General features: G+C 37.7%; 1 protein-coding gene across 3 annotated transcripts in view; it reads left to right on the top strand.

Annotated features, from left to right (window-relative positions):
• The window catches only part of ACADM (acyl-CoA dehydrogenase medium chain), a 47,917-nt gene that overhangs the window by 19,388 nt on the left and 10,212 nt on the right, over positions 1 to 18,317 (top strand). For all 3 annotated transcript variants that reach the window (XM_030865968.2, XM_030865970.3, XM_060304185.2), the window contains 4 exons: positions 3,632 to 3,762; positions 6,114 to 6,222; positions 10,293 to 10,433; positions 10,994 to 11,089. In XM_030865968.2, the coding sequence (XP_030721828.1) occupies positions 3,632 to 3,762; positions 6,114 to 6,222; positions 10,293 to 10,433; positions 10,994 to 11,089 (477 nt within the window). The remainder of the gene's footprint in view (positions 1 to 3,631; positions 3,763 to 6,113; positions 6,223 to 10,292; positions 10,434 to 10,993; positions 11,090 to 18,317) is intronic.

Genomic DNA, 18,317 nt, shown 5'->3' with positions numbered 1-18,317 from the left:
TTTTTGTTGTGATGCTGAAAACATCTTTGAACATCTAGGTAGAAGAGTAATGCAGTTAACCTACATGACACCTGAATCTCCTCTATAGCACACCTGTGAAAAGGCCATCTAGCTCATGTTTTCATGTCTAGGAGCCTCAACTTCCTGAAGCAGCTCCATTTGGGAGTGTCCCTGACTGTTAGAAAGCTCTTCTAGATTGCATGCTTCTGAGGGAAAGGATTGTGTCATTTCCTTTTATAACTTCACCACCTGATACCATAATAGGTGTTCAATAAGTTTGAATAATTTCACACTAGTTTTCTCCTATCAGTTCAAATCCTCTCCCTTGGCTGTATAGCCCTTCAGGTATTTTAGTATGGCTGTCATGTGGCTCTTACTTTTTTCTAAGCAAATTAGCCCCAATTTTTTCATCTTTTCTTCATACAACACAGTAAAGTCCCACCGCCTTCTTAGTAATCATTGACTCAAAAATATTATTATAGAGCTAAATATAGTACTCTAGTATGGTCTGATGAGTACAGAGTAGCATGGTTCCATCACTCTTATTTTAGATACTTTTTTTTTTTTTAATATCCCCTCCTGGCCTTGCCCCCACCCCCCACCTTCATTTTAAACTGGAGCTGATTCAAACCTGCTGCTCTTGGAAATAGGCCATCAGTATAGTCTGCAACAGAAAGATGATCTGCAAGGGGATGTGAGTGTGAGAGAGCAGGGCAATCAGAAAGAATGAGAAAATGAGACAGGTGAATGGAAAAGGTGAATAAACAGAGGATGATGAAGGAGGGAGAAAGACTGAAAGATTAAAATGTTGGGCTGAGTGGGGAGCTTGAAGAGAAGGGAGTTACTGAAAGCCTCGAGTTGGAGCAAGTCTGGAGCTGATCCTTCTGGGCCCTGTTCTCTCTCACAGATCCAGAGGGTTGCAATAAAGATGTGTCTCTTTGAGATTTTCCAGGTCTCTTTCTCATAAATCCGTATTTTCTTCTTAATTAAGGTCTTCTGGACCAAAGGTGTCATCCAAGAATTGTGTAAAGAGCACAAAGATAGGAAGAGGTAGATACTATTCTTTTGTAAATATAGCTTATAGCATTAGCACTGTTGATTTACATAAAGCTTACTCTTGACTTAAGTTGGCAAATCAGTCTCCCTGTCTCGTGTTAAGTTTTGGTATATTCACTGAGTAGTCTATTAAGTCTCCAGTTCCAGCCCTTATCTCTCGCCTGACCTTTACCCTCCTATATGAACTTATCTATTAGACATTTCTTCCTAGCTAGACTCAAATATGTTTTTTTTCCAACTTGTATTTTTATTTATTTATTTATTTTATTTACTTATTTTTGGCTGTGTTGGGTCTTCGTTTCTATGCGAGGGCTTCCTCTAGTTGCGGTGAGTGAGCGCCACTCTTCATCGCGGTGTGCGGGTCTCTCACTGTCGCAGCCTCTCGTTGTGGAGCACAAGCTCCAGACGCACAGGCTCAGTAGTGTGGCTCACGGCCCTAGTTGCTCCGCGGCATGTGGGATCTTCCCAAACCAGGGCTTGAACCCATGTCCCCTGCATTGGCAGGCAGATTCTCAACCACTGCGCCACCAGGGAAGCCCTAGACTCAAATATCTTAAGTGAAGTGTGTCCCAAACCAAATTATTTTCTTCCCACTCTATAGTACTGCTTCTCTTTGAGATTATCCCTAATTAGAAGTTCCTAAACTAAAAAATTGAGTCATCATAACATCCTCTTTAGCTCTCCAACATCCTATTCAGTCATTGTGTCCTGTGGATTTCACACCACAATTCTAAACTTCATCTTATCTTCTTGCCTTATCTTGCTTCTTAGTTTAAGCTTTCTTTCTTGCATAATTTGTGTCCCTAACTCCACTCTTATGTAGGTATTTATGCCACTTACTAGATCTGTGAACTTGGGAAAATTACTTAACCTCACTGTCTCAGTTTCCTTATTTATAAAATGTAGACACCTAGTACTTGTGTCATAAGAATTATTGTGAGGTTTAAATGAGTCAAGTACTTAGAACAGCACCTGGAAGATAGTAAAAAGTTATTATTATTATCTCCCCTTAAATCTGTCCTTTATACTTCTGTAATAATAAACTATCTAAAATGTAAATCTGTCACTTTCCTGCATTTACAAAAACATTGTGTTTCCATTTCATCAATAGCAGTGGTATCTAATATTTTTTTTTAGTTTGTGAACGCGTTTTAGAATCTGACATCCTCAGAAAAATGCATGTATATTCCTCACTTTTCCGCACTAGGCTGCTCTGGATTTCCCTGAAGCCCAGGTTCTGTGGCACGATAGCAAGTGTTTGATAAACTTCTGTTGAATGCATAAAAGTCTGCTCTCCTTAGCATGGCATACACCTCAGCCTCCAGGACCAGGTCCCTGGCTGCCTTTTTAGCCTGTTTTCATGGCTTTCACTTTCATACTTTACATTCCAGTACTGAACTGCTAGTACTTTGCCTTGTACAACTGCTGTTTCATTCTTCCATGCCTAGATCTGCTTGCCTCACTTATTTGTCCTTCAAGACTTATCTCCTTCAACGAGTATTACTTATTATTCTTCTTTTCATCTTACTTACCACTCATCACCTCCCACCCTCTACAGGTCTAAGTAGTCATTTCTAATGTCCCTATGTACCCTTACTACTTTGAATTAAAATTAACTGTTAAGGTTTCTCTCTTTGGACTATAAGTACCTTAAGGGTAAGGAACTTGTGTCTTTAGGCCTTGTATTCCCAGTACCTGTCACTCAGTAAACTTGAATGAACTTCAGCTACCCATTGCTTGCCTTCCACCACTCCCTTTATCCATTCTGCTTACATCTTGTCACACATCTGTTGAAGAGCCTTAATTAAGAGGCTTCCCTTTTTCCACCAGATAAAATTTTAACTTCTTAGTGTAATATAAAGTGTTCTTTGTCATCTGTTCCCTTCTTTTCTTTCCAGACTAATTTCTACCATTCCCTTACATGCACAGAATGCATAGAATCTGGTACTTTTGTATCACAAACACTGAGTAACCCTGCTTCTTATCTCGGTATCATTGCATATGTATTACTTCTTCCTGGAATACACATTCCCCCTTTTCCTTACCGCCTAAGAATTCCTTTTCCTTTTTGAGACCTAATTTAAACATCACCTCTGGGAAGCTTTCTGACACCCTAAAGCTAAGATAGTTTCTTAAGCCCATTGTGTGTGACTTTAATACTTAGATATATAATTACAATATAATATTCATCTCCACTGCTACATTGTAAAAATCTTGAAGACAGGATGTCTTTCATCTCTGGCTCTTCCATCTCCTCCTTCATAACCTGGTAAATGGTAGATACTACTCAATAAATGTTTGGATGAATGAGTTCGTGTGAAATTTATTTAACTTGGTTGAAGATACCTAACAATGTAATTTTTGATATGGTTTATTGGTATCCTACATCTAGTTTTAAATTACATATTAAATGTTTTTACATTTGAGTAGTTTGATTCTGTAAGAACATTTTATTGTTAAGTATTTTAAAGTATTTAAAATACTGACTTAAAAAATAAAATACCCTCCTGGTTCTAAATGTTCATAATTTAATAATTAACATATAATTATTTTCTCTTATTTCCATATATTCAAGGCCTACTGTGTAACAGAACCTGGAGCAGGCTCTGATGTAGCTGCTATAAAGACCAAAGCAGAAAAAAAAGGAGATGAGTATATTATTAATGGTCAGAAGATGTGGATAACCAATGGAGGAAAAGCTAATTGGTATGTTGTTTAAAACCTCTCTATATTGATTCTTAAATGCTTTATATTCAGAATCTCCCCCTCTCTCCTTCCTTTATTATTAAACTACCACAATTAAGACAAGTTTTATTCATGGAACTGGAGGGTCCATAAAGGATTATAAATAGTTCAGTGATTTTCACAAACTATTCTTAAGTCCTGAACTATTTCTTCAAATTGTATCAGAAGTTTAATTTGTAAAATAAAATAAAACAAAAACACCTGCTCTGGTTGAATCTGATTAGGAAAGCTAGAGTTCCCTCTACTTGGCTTACTACCCCCACTCTCCCTAGCCCATACCAGGATCCTTGGAACCATTCCCCTAAGATTCTGAGGAAAAAGGAAAGCCATTGGTATAGCACATTTCTCTGCTTCTGAGCAATAAGTTTAGAGAGGACAGAATTTTACTTTAATAAAATCTAAGAGGTCCAAATATATAGGTCCAAAAATAATGACATGCAGTTCAACAAAGGATCATAAAATCCTTTGTATTAATATAAAATTTTGAAGGAAAACATATTTGATAGCATTATTTGTGGAAAAAAGATGAAGAAAGGTTCTATAGGAATGAACAGTGTGATGTATCTGCCTTTAAGAAGCGAATGTAATTTCTTGCTGAAGTAATAGAAGTATAGCATCAAACAAGCAGGAAAAAAAATGGTAACATTTCTGGGCAACATTTTTTAAGACATGCATTGACAAAATGAAATAAATTCAGAAGCAAGTAAATGTCCTTCATTAGGGTGAGCACAGAAAACATGTCCTATGAAGAGTAAAGGAATTAGATTTGGTTGTGTAGGAAGAATTTAAAAATTTTTAAAATAATGTCTCATACATGGAAGAGTAGGCTTGTATGTTTGCTCCAAAAGTCAGTTTAGAATAAATGTGTGAAAGTGAGAAAAATGTAAAGTATAGCTCAACATAAACACAAGAATTTCAACAACAGTTCTATCTAGTGTGTGTTAAGTGGTCATGGGAAAAATGTATTTACTCATCACTACAAGTATATAAATAGAAACTTATAGAAGAAGGACCTTCTGGTGATTGGTATAATGAACTAAAAATGGGCTATCTTTCCTTGTCTGCAAAAATTCTGATTATATATGTGTGCTCTTCGGTGCTATTTTTTGTCAAGAAAAGCATTATTCCTGAGAGTGAGTTTACTGTTTATTTTAAATATGTCAATCACTTTATGAGTGTCCAGTATTACGGAGTGCTATATCATTATCTTTAAGTAAGTTATCATAATATCACAAGTAATAAAAAAGTGAAGAAACGATTAAAATGTAACAAGTTGAGGGAAATCCAACAATGCAAGTAGAAGCTTTCACAATTTTAATAATTGATTAAGTACAGCGCATCATGTAGTAAGACAAATTAGGTAATATATGAAACTAGAAAACAATTTTTACTATTTTTTAAACTATTAAGTGAAACTGTAGAGTAGATGATAGTTTATTAGTTTTTTTTTTTTTTTTTTCGGTACGCGGGCCTCTCACTGTTGTGGCCTCTCCCATTGCGGAGCACAGGCTCCGGACGCACAGGCCCAGCCGCCATGGCTCACAGGCCCAGCCGCTTAGCGGCATGTGGGATCCTCCCGGACCGGGGCACGAACCTGTGTCCCCTGCATTGGCAGACGGACTGTAAACCACTGTGCCACCAGGGAAGCCCAGTTTATTACTTTTAAGCATAGAAAATAAATTAGTTGTTTAAGAAATTAAAAAAAAAAATTCTCCTATACCAGGCTATTTAGAACATGGGTTACATGGATATTTGGATGTTTTGCCTTTTTTCCTCATGTTTTATTTTTAAATCTTCCTGGGAAGAATTCTTCTGGAGAGAAAACCCAGGAGATATTCATAATTCAGCTGTAACACAAACTCTGATTTTGCTGCATGAAGAGGACAGTAGTCAGAACATACGGGTCACTATCTCATTTCTTTTCACAGGCAGCCCCATTTACCCTCCTTTTCCAGATAACTTGTCCCTTAAATACTTAAACTAGTTTTGGGAAAGAAAAAGTGACAGTTCCAACACACACATACTTTATTTTATGTCATCTTGATACAAGGAATTTTTACTTGTCAATCAAACTACAAAAAAGTTAGATACCATATTAGTTAAGAAGTAAATGTGGGGTGAAATACTAGCTCTGCCATGTTGTAAGTATGTGACCTGGGTGAGCTTTTAAACCTCTCTGATTCTTCATTTCTTCATCTATAAAATGGGGGTAATAATAATTGGGACTGTTGGGAGGATTAACTGAGATGGGAGTCACCATATGCTATCTGCTGATACCATTCTCTATCATCATGTATGTATATGTGTATTAGGTATTTTTTATTGGCTCGTTCTGATCTGGATCCTAAGGCTCCTGCTAGTAAAGCCTTTACTGGATTTATTGTGGAAGCAGACACCCCAGGAGTACAGATTGGAAGAAAGGTAAAGTATGTATTTATCAGTGATTAAGGCCTCCAATATTATTATTATTTTTTTTTTTTTGCAGTACGTGGGCCTCTCACTGTTGTGGCCTCTCCCGTTGCGGAGCACAGGCTCCGGACGCGCAGGCTCAGCGGCCATGGCTCACGGGCCTAGTCGCTCCGAGGCATGTGGGATCTTCCTGGACCGGGGCACGAACCCGTGTCCCCTGCATCGGCAGGCGGACTCTCAACCACTGCGCCACCAGGGAAGCCCTCCAATATTATTTTAACTATAAATTTCAAAATTACTAATTTCAGTTTCCTTTACTGAAAACATTTTGGTTGTATTAAGTTGCAATGAAAATAAATCTGCTTTTGATATTATTGGGTGAAATAGTCCTTGCTAAAGATTTTTAAGTTGAGAATAGTCGTGTCAAGTAATTATTTGAAAGAGTAGCCATTCTTGGTGCCAGTCTATGGAGAATGCCAATAACAGCTGTGAGGGATAATGAAGCAGAAATCAAACTATCATTTGTATGGCCTGCCCAGTAATAGAGTTTTAGATATTTCAAAACATTTCCCCATTCTTTTTCTTTGCTCACAGCAACCTTTCATGTAGGATAAGTGGCATTATGCCCATTTTATGGATTAAAACAATGTGACATAAGTTGATTACCCAAGTTCATACAACACTAAGAGAAAAATCTTTTCCTGAGAAAGTGTAGAAATGGCAAAGAGCCTTGAATGTGAGAAGGCAAGAAAAATTTTATTTGAACAAGAAAAGGTAATTTAACATATTTGAAAAGGATAGTAATATGGGGAACTTCCCTGGTGGCGCAGTGCTTAAGAATCCACCTGCCAATGCAGGAGACATGGGTTCGATCCCTGGTCCAGGAAGATCCCATGTGCCACGGAGCAACTAAGCCCGTGTGCCACAACTACTGAGCCTGCGCTCTAGAGCCCACGTGCCGGAACTACTGAGCCCACATGCTCTAGGGCCCGCGTGCTGCAACTACTGAGCCCATGTGCTGCACCTGCTGAAGCCAGTGCGCCTACAGCCCATGCTGTGCAACAAGAGAAGCCACCGCAATGAGAAGCCTATGCACCGCAACGAAGAGTAGCCCCTGCTCGCTACAACTAGAGAAAGTCTGCGTGCAGCAATGAAGACCCGACACAGCCCAAAATAAAAATAATATATTAAAAAAAAAGAAACAAAAGCATAGTAATCTGAATGCATGGATATAATTTAAGCAGTAGCATTTAAAGTAGACTAAAGAGAAAAGAGTTTAAAATTTAGTAAATCAAAGAAGGAAAGAAATGAAGTCATTAAAGTAGTCCTAGTGAGAGCTAAGGAAGCATGATTTAAGATTATAACTCTGAGAAAAGGAAGAGGAGATGCAGTTTTACAAATGTAAAACTCTTTTTTTTCAAAGTGAATTTGTAAAAAAGAAAACCTATTAATGACTAAATGATGTCTATATCTAAGGCAAAGGAGGGATTATGGAAGTTAATTAAGAGTTACATCAATTTTCTTCCAAATGGGTAAAGGTTCAGATTATCTTGTCAGATATTAGACTAAGGGTGACATAACCTGAACTGGAAAGGCTACTTTGAGTTGACCAAGTTATGCAAACTTCTAAACCAATCATATGTATTTGTATGTCTTATTAAAAGCCATGAGAATCTCTCTTTTGTACCAAAGCCTCTTCAAAATGGAAGCATGTTGCTAATGTATGTAAGAGGGGTACTTTCCCTTTTAGGCCATAGAATGTTAAAAGTGGAAGATACCCTACACATTTTTTGTGGTCTGTTTGCTGAACACTGAAACTGAAATCCAAGTGAAATGATTTGCTCAAGGTTACATACTTAAGAGGCAGAGTTGAGATCAGTGCTAATGTGTCCTAGAAACTTGCCTAGTACAGTTTCCTACGCTGTATTATTCTATACTTTCTTTTAAGATAGATATTAAAGGTAGACTGCACTTTACAAATAAAAATATAATGAGATTATTGTATATAACAAAATAGAAGTACTAAGAATTGTTGTGCTTCTTCCAAGCAATTGGTTTGTTTTTATTCATGTTTCATTCGTTTTTCCTTTTAGGGATGGTTGCTAGAAAACTCAGGGCCAAATTTATGGCCGTCTCTAGAAAATGTAAAGGTCCTGACAGATTATATTTTATTACATAGTAAACCGATTTCTGATTTTATCTTGCTATGTCTAGTCTCACTTTCCTTTTTCCCATATTCTAACTTTAAAAAAAATCTCTAATTCAATAACTATTTATTATTGAGTTCATACTATATGCTAGGCATTATTCAAGGTATTGAGATACTGTATTGATCAATACAGAAAAAAATTAGATCCTGCCCTTGAGGATCTAATTTCCTAGTGAGAGAGATAGATAGTTATATTGTATATATTTAAATCTCCTTAAGTCTTTTTTGAAATTATCAGAATTTTACAAATTTGTGAAATCTGATGTTTTTCAAAATGTTTTGTGTTTTAGAAATTATATGGCTTGAGATGAGTCCAGGAAGCATTTTGGTTTTAAATGTTCTGGTGTTTGGGATGAGTCTGGGAAACAGGATAGAGTAAAACTGTTTTCATAAACAGTGTTTTCTCATTATGTCTGAGTGAGGGTCTAAGGTACTAGAGTTTATCAACTTATAAAGACAAAGAGATGTTGGTTTTTTCCTCAGTCAAACTATATATTACTGTCACTATTTTTTCAAGCCTGGAATCAGATTATTAATATTAAATCAAGTAAATTAAAGAATTTGTTTACAGCTCTATGTTCCCATTGCCCCTGCTTCTCACGCTGCTTATGAAAAACGAGATTAAATTGTTAAGATGGGTCATGGTATCTGCAACTTCCTCTCAAATAATTCAGCAAATACTGCTAATAGTTATACACACCCACAAAACACAGAAATAAAGGAAATGTGCCAAAATTGGCAAATCTAGGTAAAGATGAGGTATTCATTTTACTACTCTTGCAGTTCTTCTGTTGGTTTGAAAATATTTTAAATGAAATGTTGAGGGGATATAGCTACCTTGGCAATTTCTTTTTTCATATATATATATATTTTATTGAAGTGTAGTTGATTTATAATGTGTTAATTTCTGCTGTACAGAAAGGTGATTCAGTTATACATATATATATTCTTTTCCATTATGTTTTATCACAGGATATTGAATATAGTTCCCTGTGCTATACAGTAGGACCTTGTTGTTTATCCATTTTATATATATATATATATATATATATGAGTTTGCATCTGTTAATCCCAAACTCCCAATCCTTCCCTCGCCCACCTCCACCCCCTCCTTGGCAACCACAGGTTTGTTCTCTATGTTTGTGAATCTGTTTCTGTTTTGTAGATACGTTCATTTGTCATATATTTTAGATTCCACATATAAGTGATATCATATTTGCCTTTCTGTTTCTGACTTACTTCACTTAGTATGCTAATCTCTAGGTCCATCCATGTTACTAAAAATGGTATTATTTCATTCTTTTTTATGGCTGAGAAATATTCCATTGTGTGTGTGTATTATATATGTATATATGTGTATATATATATATATACATATATAATACACACACACACACACACACACACACACACACACACCTTTATCCATTCATCTGTCAATGGACATTTAGGTTGTTTCCATGCCTTGGCTATTGTGAATAGTGCTGCTCTTAACATAGGGGTGCATGTATCTTTTCGAATTATAGTTTTGTCTGGGTATATGCCCAGGAGTGGAATTGCTGGATCATATGGTAACCCTATTTTTTGTTTTTTGAGGAACCTCCATACTGTTTTCTATAGTGGCTGCACCAATTTACATTCCTACCAACACCTCGTCTCTGATTCATTGGCCTGTCGTGCGGCGAGCAGAGTGAGCTTGGACTCAGTAACAACTGTAGTCCAATAAAGCTATCTTTACAAAACAGGCATTGCAGGCCATAGTTTGTCCACCTCTGTTTAAGACAATTGCAGAAAAGTCATAAAACAGTGGTTAAAGCAAGAATACGTGCTAGCTCAAAAAATGTTCCTTAATATATATTGTTTTCCTTATTAGGAATTAAATATGGGCCAGCGATGTTCAGATACAAGAGGAATTGTCTTTGAAGATGTGAGAGTACCTAAGGAAAATGTTTTAATTGGTGAGGGAGCTGGTTTCAAAATTGCAATGGGAGCTTTTGATAAAACCAGACCTCTAGTAAGTAATATGACTTAATAACCTTTATACGATTTTTCATTTATTACACTGAGTAGTTTTATTTTAACACTGTATTCTTGGTCTGTATTTATTTTTTAATATCTGCTTCTTTTATAAGGAAGGAGGGATATTGTTTTTTGTTTGTTTTAGAATTCTTCAACACTCTTGCTATTACAGAAGTTATTTTAGTAAATACAGAATTACTATAGCTGTTTGATTTACAAAGAAGCATTTCACACTAATCATTCCTGCTGATGTGTACTCATTCCTCTTCCCTCACTCATTTGGAGTATTTCCCCCGAGAAGCTTTCCCTTGTTAAACAGAAAGAATGACTTGTCTCTAGGCTATGGTCCTGTGCCTTACAAATGCCTTCCATTAACCTTTAATTCATAAATAATATAAATTTAAATGCTTGTTATCTCCCCCACCCTTTATTGCCTTAAGGTATAGGTCAGCTTCTCTTTGTATAATCCTTAACTTAGATTTTAGGCAAATAGACATTATACGTGTGTTTTAAAGACAACATGAACTTTTGCTTTGTAAAATGTTAAAATACTAGGTAGCAGCTGGTGCTGTGGGACTAGCACAAAGAGCTTTGGATGAAGCTACTAAGTATGCCCTGGAGAGGAAAACTTTTGGAAAGCTGCTTGTAGAGGTAATTTTAATACTGTACTTGCTTTGTTCAAATGTAAAGACATTCATTTTCATCTAAATATTTGAAAATTATCTTTTAAGTACAAAATAATTTATTTCTGCTTTGGTAGCAAGAAGATAATGTGAACTGTCAGGGTGGGTTTTAATTTATTTATTTGTTTATTTATTTAAAATATTTATTTATTTATTTGGTTGCGCCGCGTCTTCATTCTGGCAGGCGGGCTCCTTAGTTGCGGCAGGTGGGCTCCTTAGCTGTGGCATGCGAACTCTTAGTTGTGGCATGCATGTGGGATCTAGTTCCCAGACCAGGGATCCAACCCAGGCCCCCTGTATTGGGAGCGTGGAGTGTTAACCACTGTGCCACCAGGGAAATCCCCAGGGTGGGTTTTAAGAATAGATTTTCTTTAGACTCTGCTACTAACTATTGTCCACTTTGGGGATTCTGTTAATTAAGAAGAAAAAGAACAGCTAATATTTGAGTGCCTGTGGTGTACCTGACACTGTGCTACACATTTAAAATATATTGTGCATTTCCCCCATTACACTCTTGTTTTGGTAGTACTATAATTTCTATTAAAGATCAGGAAACAGCAACTCAGAGAGAATAACTTGTCCAAGGACACACAATTTAGAAGTCATAGGTCCAGGATTCCATTTCATGCTCTTAATTCATGTTACTTCTCATGTCTTCTTGAGTATCAAATAATTTTAGTACTATTTATTATTTTTTTATTATTATTATTTTTTGGCTGCACCACACGGCCTATAGGATCTTAGTTCCCCAACCAGGGATTGAACCCGGGCCCCTGGGGCAGTGAAAGCTCAGAGTCCTAACCACTGGACCATCAGGTAATTCCCAGGAAATTTTTAATCTTATCTTTTCAAATGTTGATGCTCCCCCATTGTCTATATTCTCTCCTATAACTCCTGTTAACTATAGGTTGTACAGTGAACACTCCCTATTTCTACCTCTGTGTGTCAGTGGTTCTCAAACGATCTGTGGTGAAAGATTGTCACAATAATATCAAATTGTTGCAAATGCTTACTCTCACTTTCTGTATCATGAACTAGTCCAGTAACAATTTGTGGACTGGCAGGGATCCACAGATCAAACTTGGATTAGTACTGCTCTGTATCTCTTAACCTCAATTTCGTAATTTATCTTTGCTGTATTCTAGATAATTTTCTCAGATTTGCTTTTCAGTTTTTCTTACGCTGTGTCTAATCTGCTACTTAATCCATTTAATGACTTTTTTCATTTCTAGAATTTATGTTTGGTTCTTTTTCATCTCCACCCTTTCTTTTATGGTAGCCTGTTTTTTTAACATAGCTTCTTATTCTCCTTTTATCTCCTTAATTATATAATACTTAAGTTATAGTCACTTTCTGATATTTTTCTGTTATCTCAAGTTATTAGGGTGATTATTTTTTGGTCTGTTGCATGTGTTCTCTCTGTCATGACCAGTTATTTCCTCTCTTAATTTTTGCTTGTAAGTTTATCTGCAGCAGGTATTATTTTCCTTCAATGCATTGTGGAAGCATCCAGGGGAATTGGTTTTTGTACTTTTATCAGGTAGTCCAGAGGTTTCAGCATTCTAAGAGCTGTTTTTAAATCAAGTATTTCTTTGTGTTTGTCACCAAAAAGAGACTCTACATTAGCTCATTTATGTTGCCAGAACTATATGTATACAGATTAGTGGAATGTATATTTATTACTAAATATTAGTTTAGTTTAATTGTAAACAGATAACATAATTTCCAGGTCCTCCCCACCAAGTATCTGATGATAACTCTTCTGGCTATTTTCAACTCAATATGGAATCTTTTATGTTCCACTTCTTACAGACTCTGAAGTTGATATTTTTTCCTCATGGCTCTTACTGTTAAGTGTAGAAAAATCTTTGTTTTTGCTTACTACTTTCCTAAGCTAAACAAAGGTAACACTAAAGGGCTGATTTATATATAGCTTTGGTCTGTTATTTCCAAAAAGAAAGAATAGATTTTTTTTGTTTTGTTTTAAGAGACATTATAGAGTGTAATACTCTAATCACAGCTCTCCTATTCACTACCATGTTTATTATTGTTGTTAATATCACTTCTCTCTTTAAGAGAACACTATGTCACTACTTATCCTCACAGTGCTTAACTTGATGTGGCTAAAGAAAGCTGCCAAAAACAGAGAATGGTACTTTTTTTAACCAATGAGTAGAACTAGGAACATTGATAACAAATTACGGGATGGTAGAATCTCTTAATGGCAATGACTGCCTACTCCTTTGTCTAGTCAAAACCCTCCATCCAGGTGAAGTTGGAGTGGTTTGGTATGATATGAAAAAAATCTGTTGAGAATAACTCCCATTTGTATTGATTATTATTGCTAGTTAGCAGTGACTTTTCTTGAGGGGAAAATGGATGAGGGAAAATGTTATTTGGGACTTAAGACTGAAATAAGATATACTTAGAAAGAAATATACTTATATCTCCCTGTTACTTAATCATTTTATGCTCAGAATTCTTTCATATCTTCTCATCACACTCAGATTAAAATCCAGACTCCTTAAAATGGTCATCTGTCATCCACAGTGACCTTTTGTTGTTGTTTTTAACTTTACTCTTCCCGCTAGATATCCACTTGCTCATTCATTTCACTAAAGAATGTACCCTTGATTACCCTGTGTAAAAAAACACCTCCAACATTCTATATAGTATTCCCACTTTTTTTCTTCGTCTTAGCACTGCCCAACATTATACCAGGTATGTGTTTGTTTATTGTCTTTCTTTACTGCCTCACTAGAATGTAATATCCATAAAAGTAGTAAATTTCTGTGTTGGAAAACTTTAGATTTCTAGCACTTATGATATATTTTGTAGTGTGAACTTCGCAACAAATAGTAGTAATTGAACTACTACTATATTAAAATATTAATAAGTAGCTGCTTTCTTTGTTCTAGGCACTATCCTAAGTGCTCTACATGTATTAATTAATTTAATCCACACAATACTATAGAGTAAGTACTGGTAGTCTTATTTATTGTATGTAAGAACATCAGTTAATGATGAAATCAAGATTTGAACCCGGGGAGGAACTTCAAGATGGTGGAGGACTGAGACGTGGAGATTGCCTTCCTCCCCACAAATACATCAGAAATACATCTACTTGTGGAACAACTCCTACAGAACACCTCCTGAATGCTTGCAGAAGACCTCAGACTTTCCAAAAGGCAAGAAACTCCCCACGTACCTGGGTGGGGCAAAAGAAAAAAGAAAAAACAGAGACAAAAGAATAGGGATGGGACCTGCACCTCTGGGAGGGAGCTGTGAAGGAGGAAAGGTTTCCATACACTAGGAAGCCCCTTCACTGGTGGAGACAGGGCATGGCGGGCGGGGGAAGCTTCGGAGCCATGGAGGAGAGTGCAGCAACAGGGGTGCAGAGGACAAAGCGGAGAGATTCCCGCACAGAGCATCAGTGCCGACCAGCACCCACCAGCCTGAGAGGCTTGTTTGCTCACCTGCTGGCGTGGGCAGAGGCTGAGAGCTGAGGCTCGGGCTTCGGTCGGATCCCAGGGAGAGGACTGGGGTCGGCTGAGTGAACACAGCCTGAAGGGGGCTAGTGCGCCACAGCTAGCCGAGAGGGAGTCCGGGAAAAAGTCTGGACCTGCCTAAGAGGCAAGAGACCATTATTCCGGGGTGCGTGAGGAGAGGAGATTCAGAGCACCGCCTAAATGAGCTACAGACATGGGCACAAGCCGTGGCTATTAGCGCGGACACCAAGACGGGCATGAGACGCTAAGGCTGCTGCTGCAGCCACCAAGAAGCCTGTGTGCAAGCACAGGTCACTATCCACACCTCCCCTCCCGGGAGCCTGTGCAGCCCACCACTGCAAGGGTCCCGTGATCCAGGGACACCTTCCCTGGGAGAACACATGACACACCTCACGCTGTTGCAATGTCATGCCGGCCTCTGCCAATGCAGGCTCGCCCCTCATTCCGTACCCCTCCCTCCCCCCAGCCTGAGTGAGCCAGAGCCCCCTAATCAGCTGCTACTTTAACCCCCTCCTGTCTGAGCGAAGAACAGACGCTCTCAGGTGACCTACATGTGGAGGCGGGGCCAAATCCAAAGCTGAACCCCAGGAGCTGTGTGAACAAAGAAGAGAAAGGGAAATCTCTCCCAGTAGCCTCTGGAGCAGTGGATTAAATCTCCACAATCAACTTGATGTACCCTGCATCTGTGGAATACCTGAACAGACAATGAATAATCCCAAAATTGAGGAGGTAGACTTTGGGAGCAACGATATATATTTTTTTACTTTTTCTCTTTTTGTGAGTGTGCATGTGTATGCTTCTTTGTGTGCTTTTGTCTGTATTGCTTTGCTTTTACCATTTATCCTAGGGTTCTGTCCGTTTGGTTTATTTATTTTTATTTTTTTTTTAGTATAGTTTTTAGTGTCTGTTATCATTAGTGGATTTGTTTTTTGGTTTGGTTGCTCTCTTCTTTCTTTGTTTCTTATCACTTTTTAATTTTTAATAATTTTAATTTTTTATTTTAATAACTTTATTTTATTTTATTTTTTCTTTCTTTCTTTCTTTTTTTCTCCCTTTTCTTCTGAGCCGTGTGGCTGACAGGGTCTTGGTGCTCTGGCCGGGTGTCACGCCTGTACCTCTGAGGTGGGAGAGCCGAGTTCAGGACATTGGTCCACCAGAGGTCTCTCGGCTCCATGTAATATTAAATGGCGAAAGCTCTCCCAGAGATCTCCATCTCAACGCTAAGGCCCAGCTCCACTTAACAACCAGCAAGCTGCAGTGCTGGACACCCTATGCCAAACAACTACAAGACAGGAACACAACCCCACCCATTAGCAGAGATGCTGCCTAAAATCATAATAAAGTCACAGACACCCCAAAACACACACCGGATGCGGTCCTGCCTACCAGAAAGACAAGATCCAGCCTCATCCTCCAGAACACAGGCACCAGTCCCCTCCACAAGGAAGCCTACACAACCCACTGAACCAGACTTAGCCACTGGGGGCAGACACCACAAACAACAGGAACTACGAACCTACAGCCTGTGAAAAGGAGACCCCAAACACAGTAAGTTAAGCAAAATGAGAAGACAGAGAAACACACAGCAGATGAAAGAGCAAGGCAAAAACCCACCAGACCAAACAATGAGGAAATAGGCAGTCTACCTGAAAAAGAATTCAGAGTAATAATAGTAAAGATGATCCAAAATCTTGGAAATAGAATGGAGAGAAAACAAGAAACGTTTAACAAGGACCTAGAAGAACTAAAGAGCAAACAAACAGTGATGAACAACACAATAAATGAAATTAAAATTTCTCTAGAAGGAATCAAGAGCAGAATAACTGAGGCAGAAGAACGGATAAGTGACCTGGAAGATAAAATAGTGGAAATACCTACTGCAGAGCAGAATAAAGAGAAAAAAATGAAAAGAATTTAGGATAGTCTTAGAGACCTCTGGGACAACATTAAATGCACCAACATTTGAATTATAGGGGTCCCAGAAGAAGAAGAGAAAAAGAACGGGACTGGGAAGATATTTGAAGAGATTATAGTTGAAAACTTCCCTAATATGGGAAAGGAAATAGTTAATCAAGCCCAGAAAGCACAGAGAGTCCCATATAGGAAAATCCAAGAAGAAACACACCAAGACACATATTAATCAAACTATCAAAAATCAAATACAAACGGCTTCCCTGGTGGCGCAGTGGTTGGGAGTCCGCCTGCCAATGCAGGGGTCACAGGTTCGTGGCCCAGTCCAGGAAGATCCCACATGCCGCGGAGCGGCTGGGCCCGTGAGCCATGACCGCTGAGCCTGCGCGTCCGGAGCCTGTGCTCCGCAACAGGAGAGGCCACAGCAGTGAGAGGCCCGCGTACCAGGAAAAAAAAAATCAAATACAAACAAAAAATATTAAAAGCCGCAAGGGAAAAGCAACAAATAAAATACAAGGGAATCCTCATAAGGTTAACAGCTGATCTTTCAGCAGAAACTCTCCAAGCCAGAAGGGAGTGGCAGGACATATTTAAAGTGATGAAAGGGAAAAACCTAAAACCAAGATTACTCTACCCAGGAAGGATCTCATTCAGATTCGACAGAGAAATTAAAACCTTTATAGACAAGCAAGAGCTAAGAGAATTCAGCACCACCAAACCAGCTTTACAACAAATGCTAAAGGAACTTCTCTAGGCAGGAGACACAAGAGAAGGAAAAGAGCTACACTAACAAACCCAAAACAATTAAGAAAATGGTAATAGGAACATATCGATAATTACCTTAAATGTAAATGGATTAAATGCTTCAAGCAAAAGACATAGACTGGCTGAATGGATACAAAAACAAGACCCATTAAAATATGCTGTATACAAGAGACCCACTTCAGACCTAGGGATACATATGGACTGAAAGTGAGGGGATGGAAAAAGATATTCCATGCAAATGGAAATCAAAAGAAAGCTGCAGTAGCAATTCTCATATCAGACGAAATAGACTTTAAAATAAAGACTATTACAAGAGACAAAGACACTACATAATGATCAAGGGACCAATCCAAGAATAAAATATAACAATTGTAAATATTTATGCACCCAACATAGAAGCATCTCAATACATAACACAAATGCTAACAACCATAAAAGGGGAAATTGACAGTAACACAATAATAGTAGGGGAATTGAACACGCCACTTTAACCAATGGACAGATCATCCAAAATGAAAATAAATAAGAAAACACAAGCTTTAAATGATACATTTAAAGATGGACTTAACTGATATTTATAAGACATTCCATCCAAAAATAACAGAATATACTTTCTTCTCACGTACTCATGGAACATTCTCCAGGATAGATCATATCTTGGGTCACAAATCAAGCCTTGGTAAATTTAAGAAAATTGAAATCATATCAGGTATCTTTTCCTGCCACAATGCTATGAGATTAGATATGAATCATGGGAAAAAATCTGTAAAAAATACAAATACATGGAGGCTAAACAATACACTATTTAATAACCAAGAGATCACTGAAGAAATCAGATAAGAAATCAAAAAATACCTAGAGACAAATGACAATGAAAACACAACTACCCAAAACCTATGGGATGCAGCAAAAGCAGTTCTAAGAGGGAAGTTTATAGCAATACACTCCTACCTCAAGAAACATCTCAAATAAACAACCTAACCTTACACCTAAAGCAATTAGAGAAAGAAG

The sequence above is a fragment of the Globicephala melas genome, chromosome 1, assembly GCF_963455315.2.
Source record: "Globicephala melas chromosome 1, mGloMel1.2, whole genome shotgun sequence".
NCBI classification, from domain to species: domain Eukaryota; kingdom Metazoa; phylum Chordata; class Mammalia; order Artiodactyla; family Delphinidae; genus Globicephala; species Globicephala melas.
The sequence above is the reverse complement of the archived record's forward strand: the minus strand, read 5'-3'. Positions and strand labels throughout refer to the sequence as shown.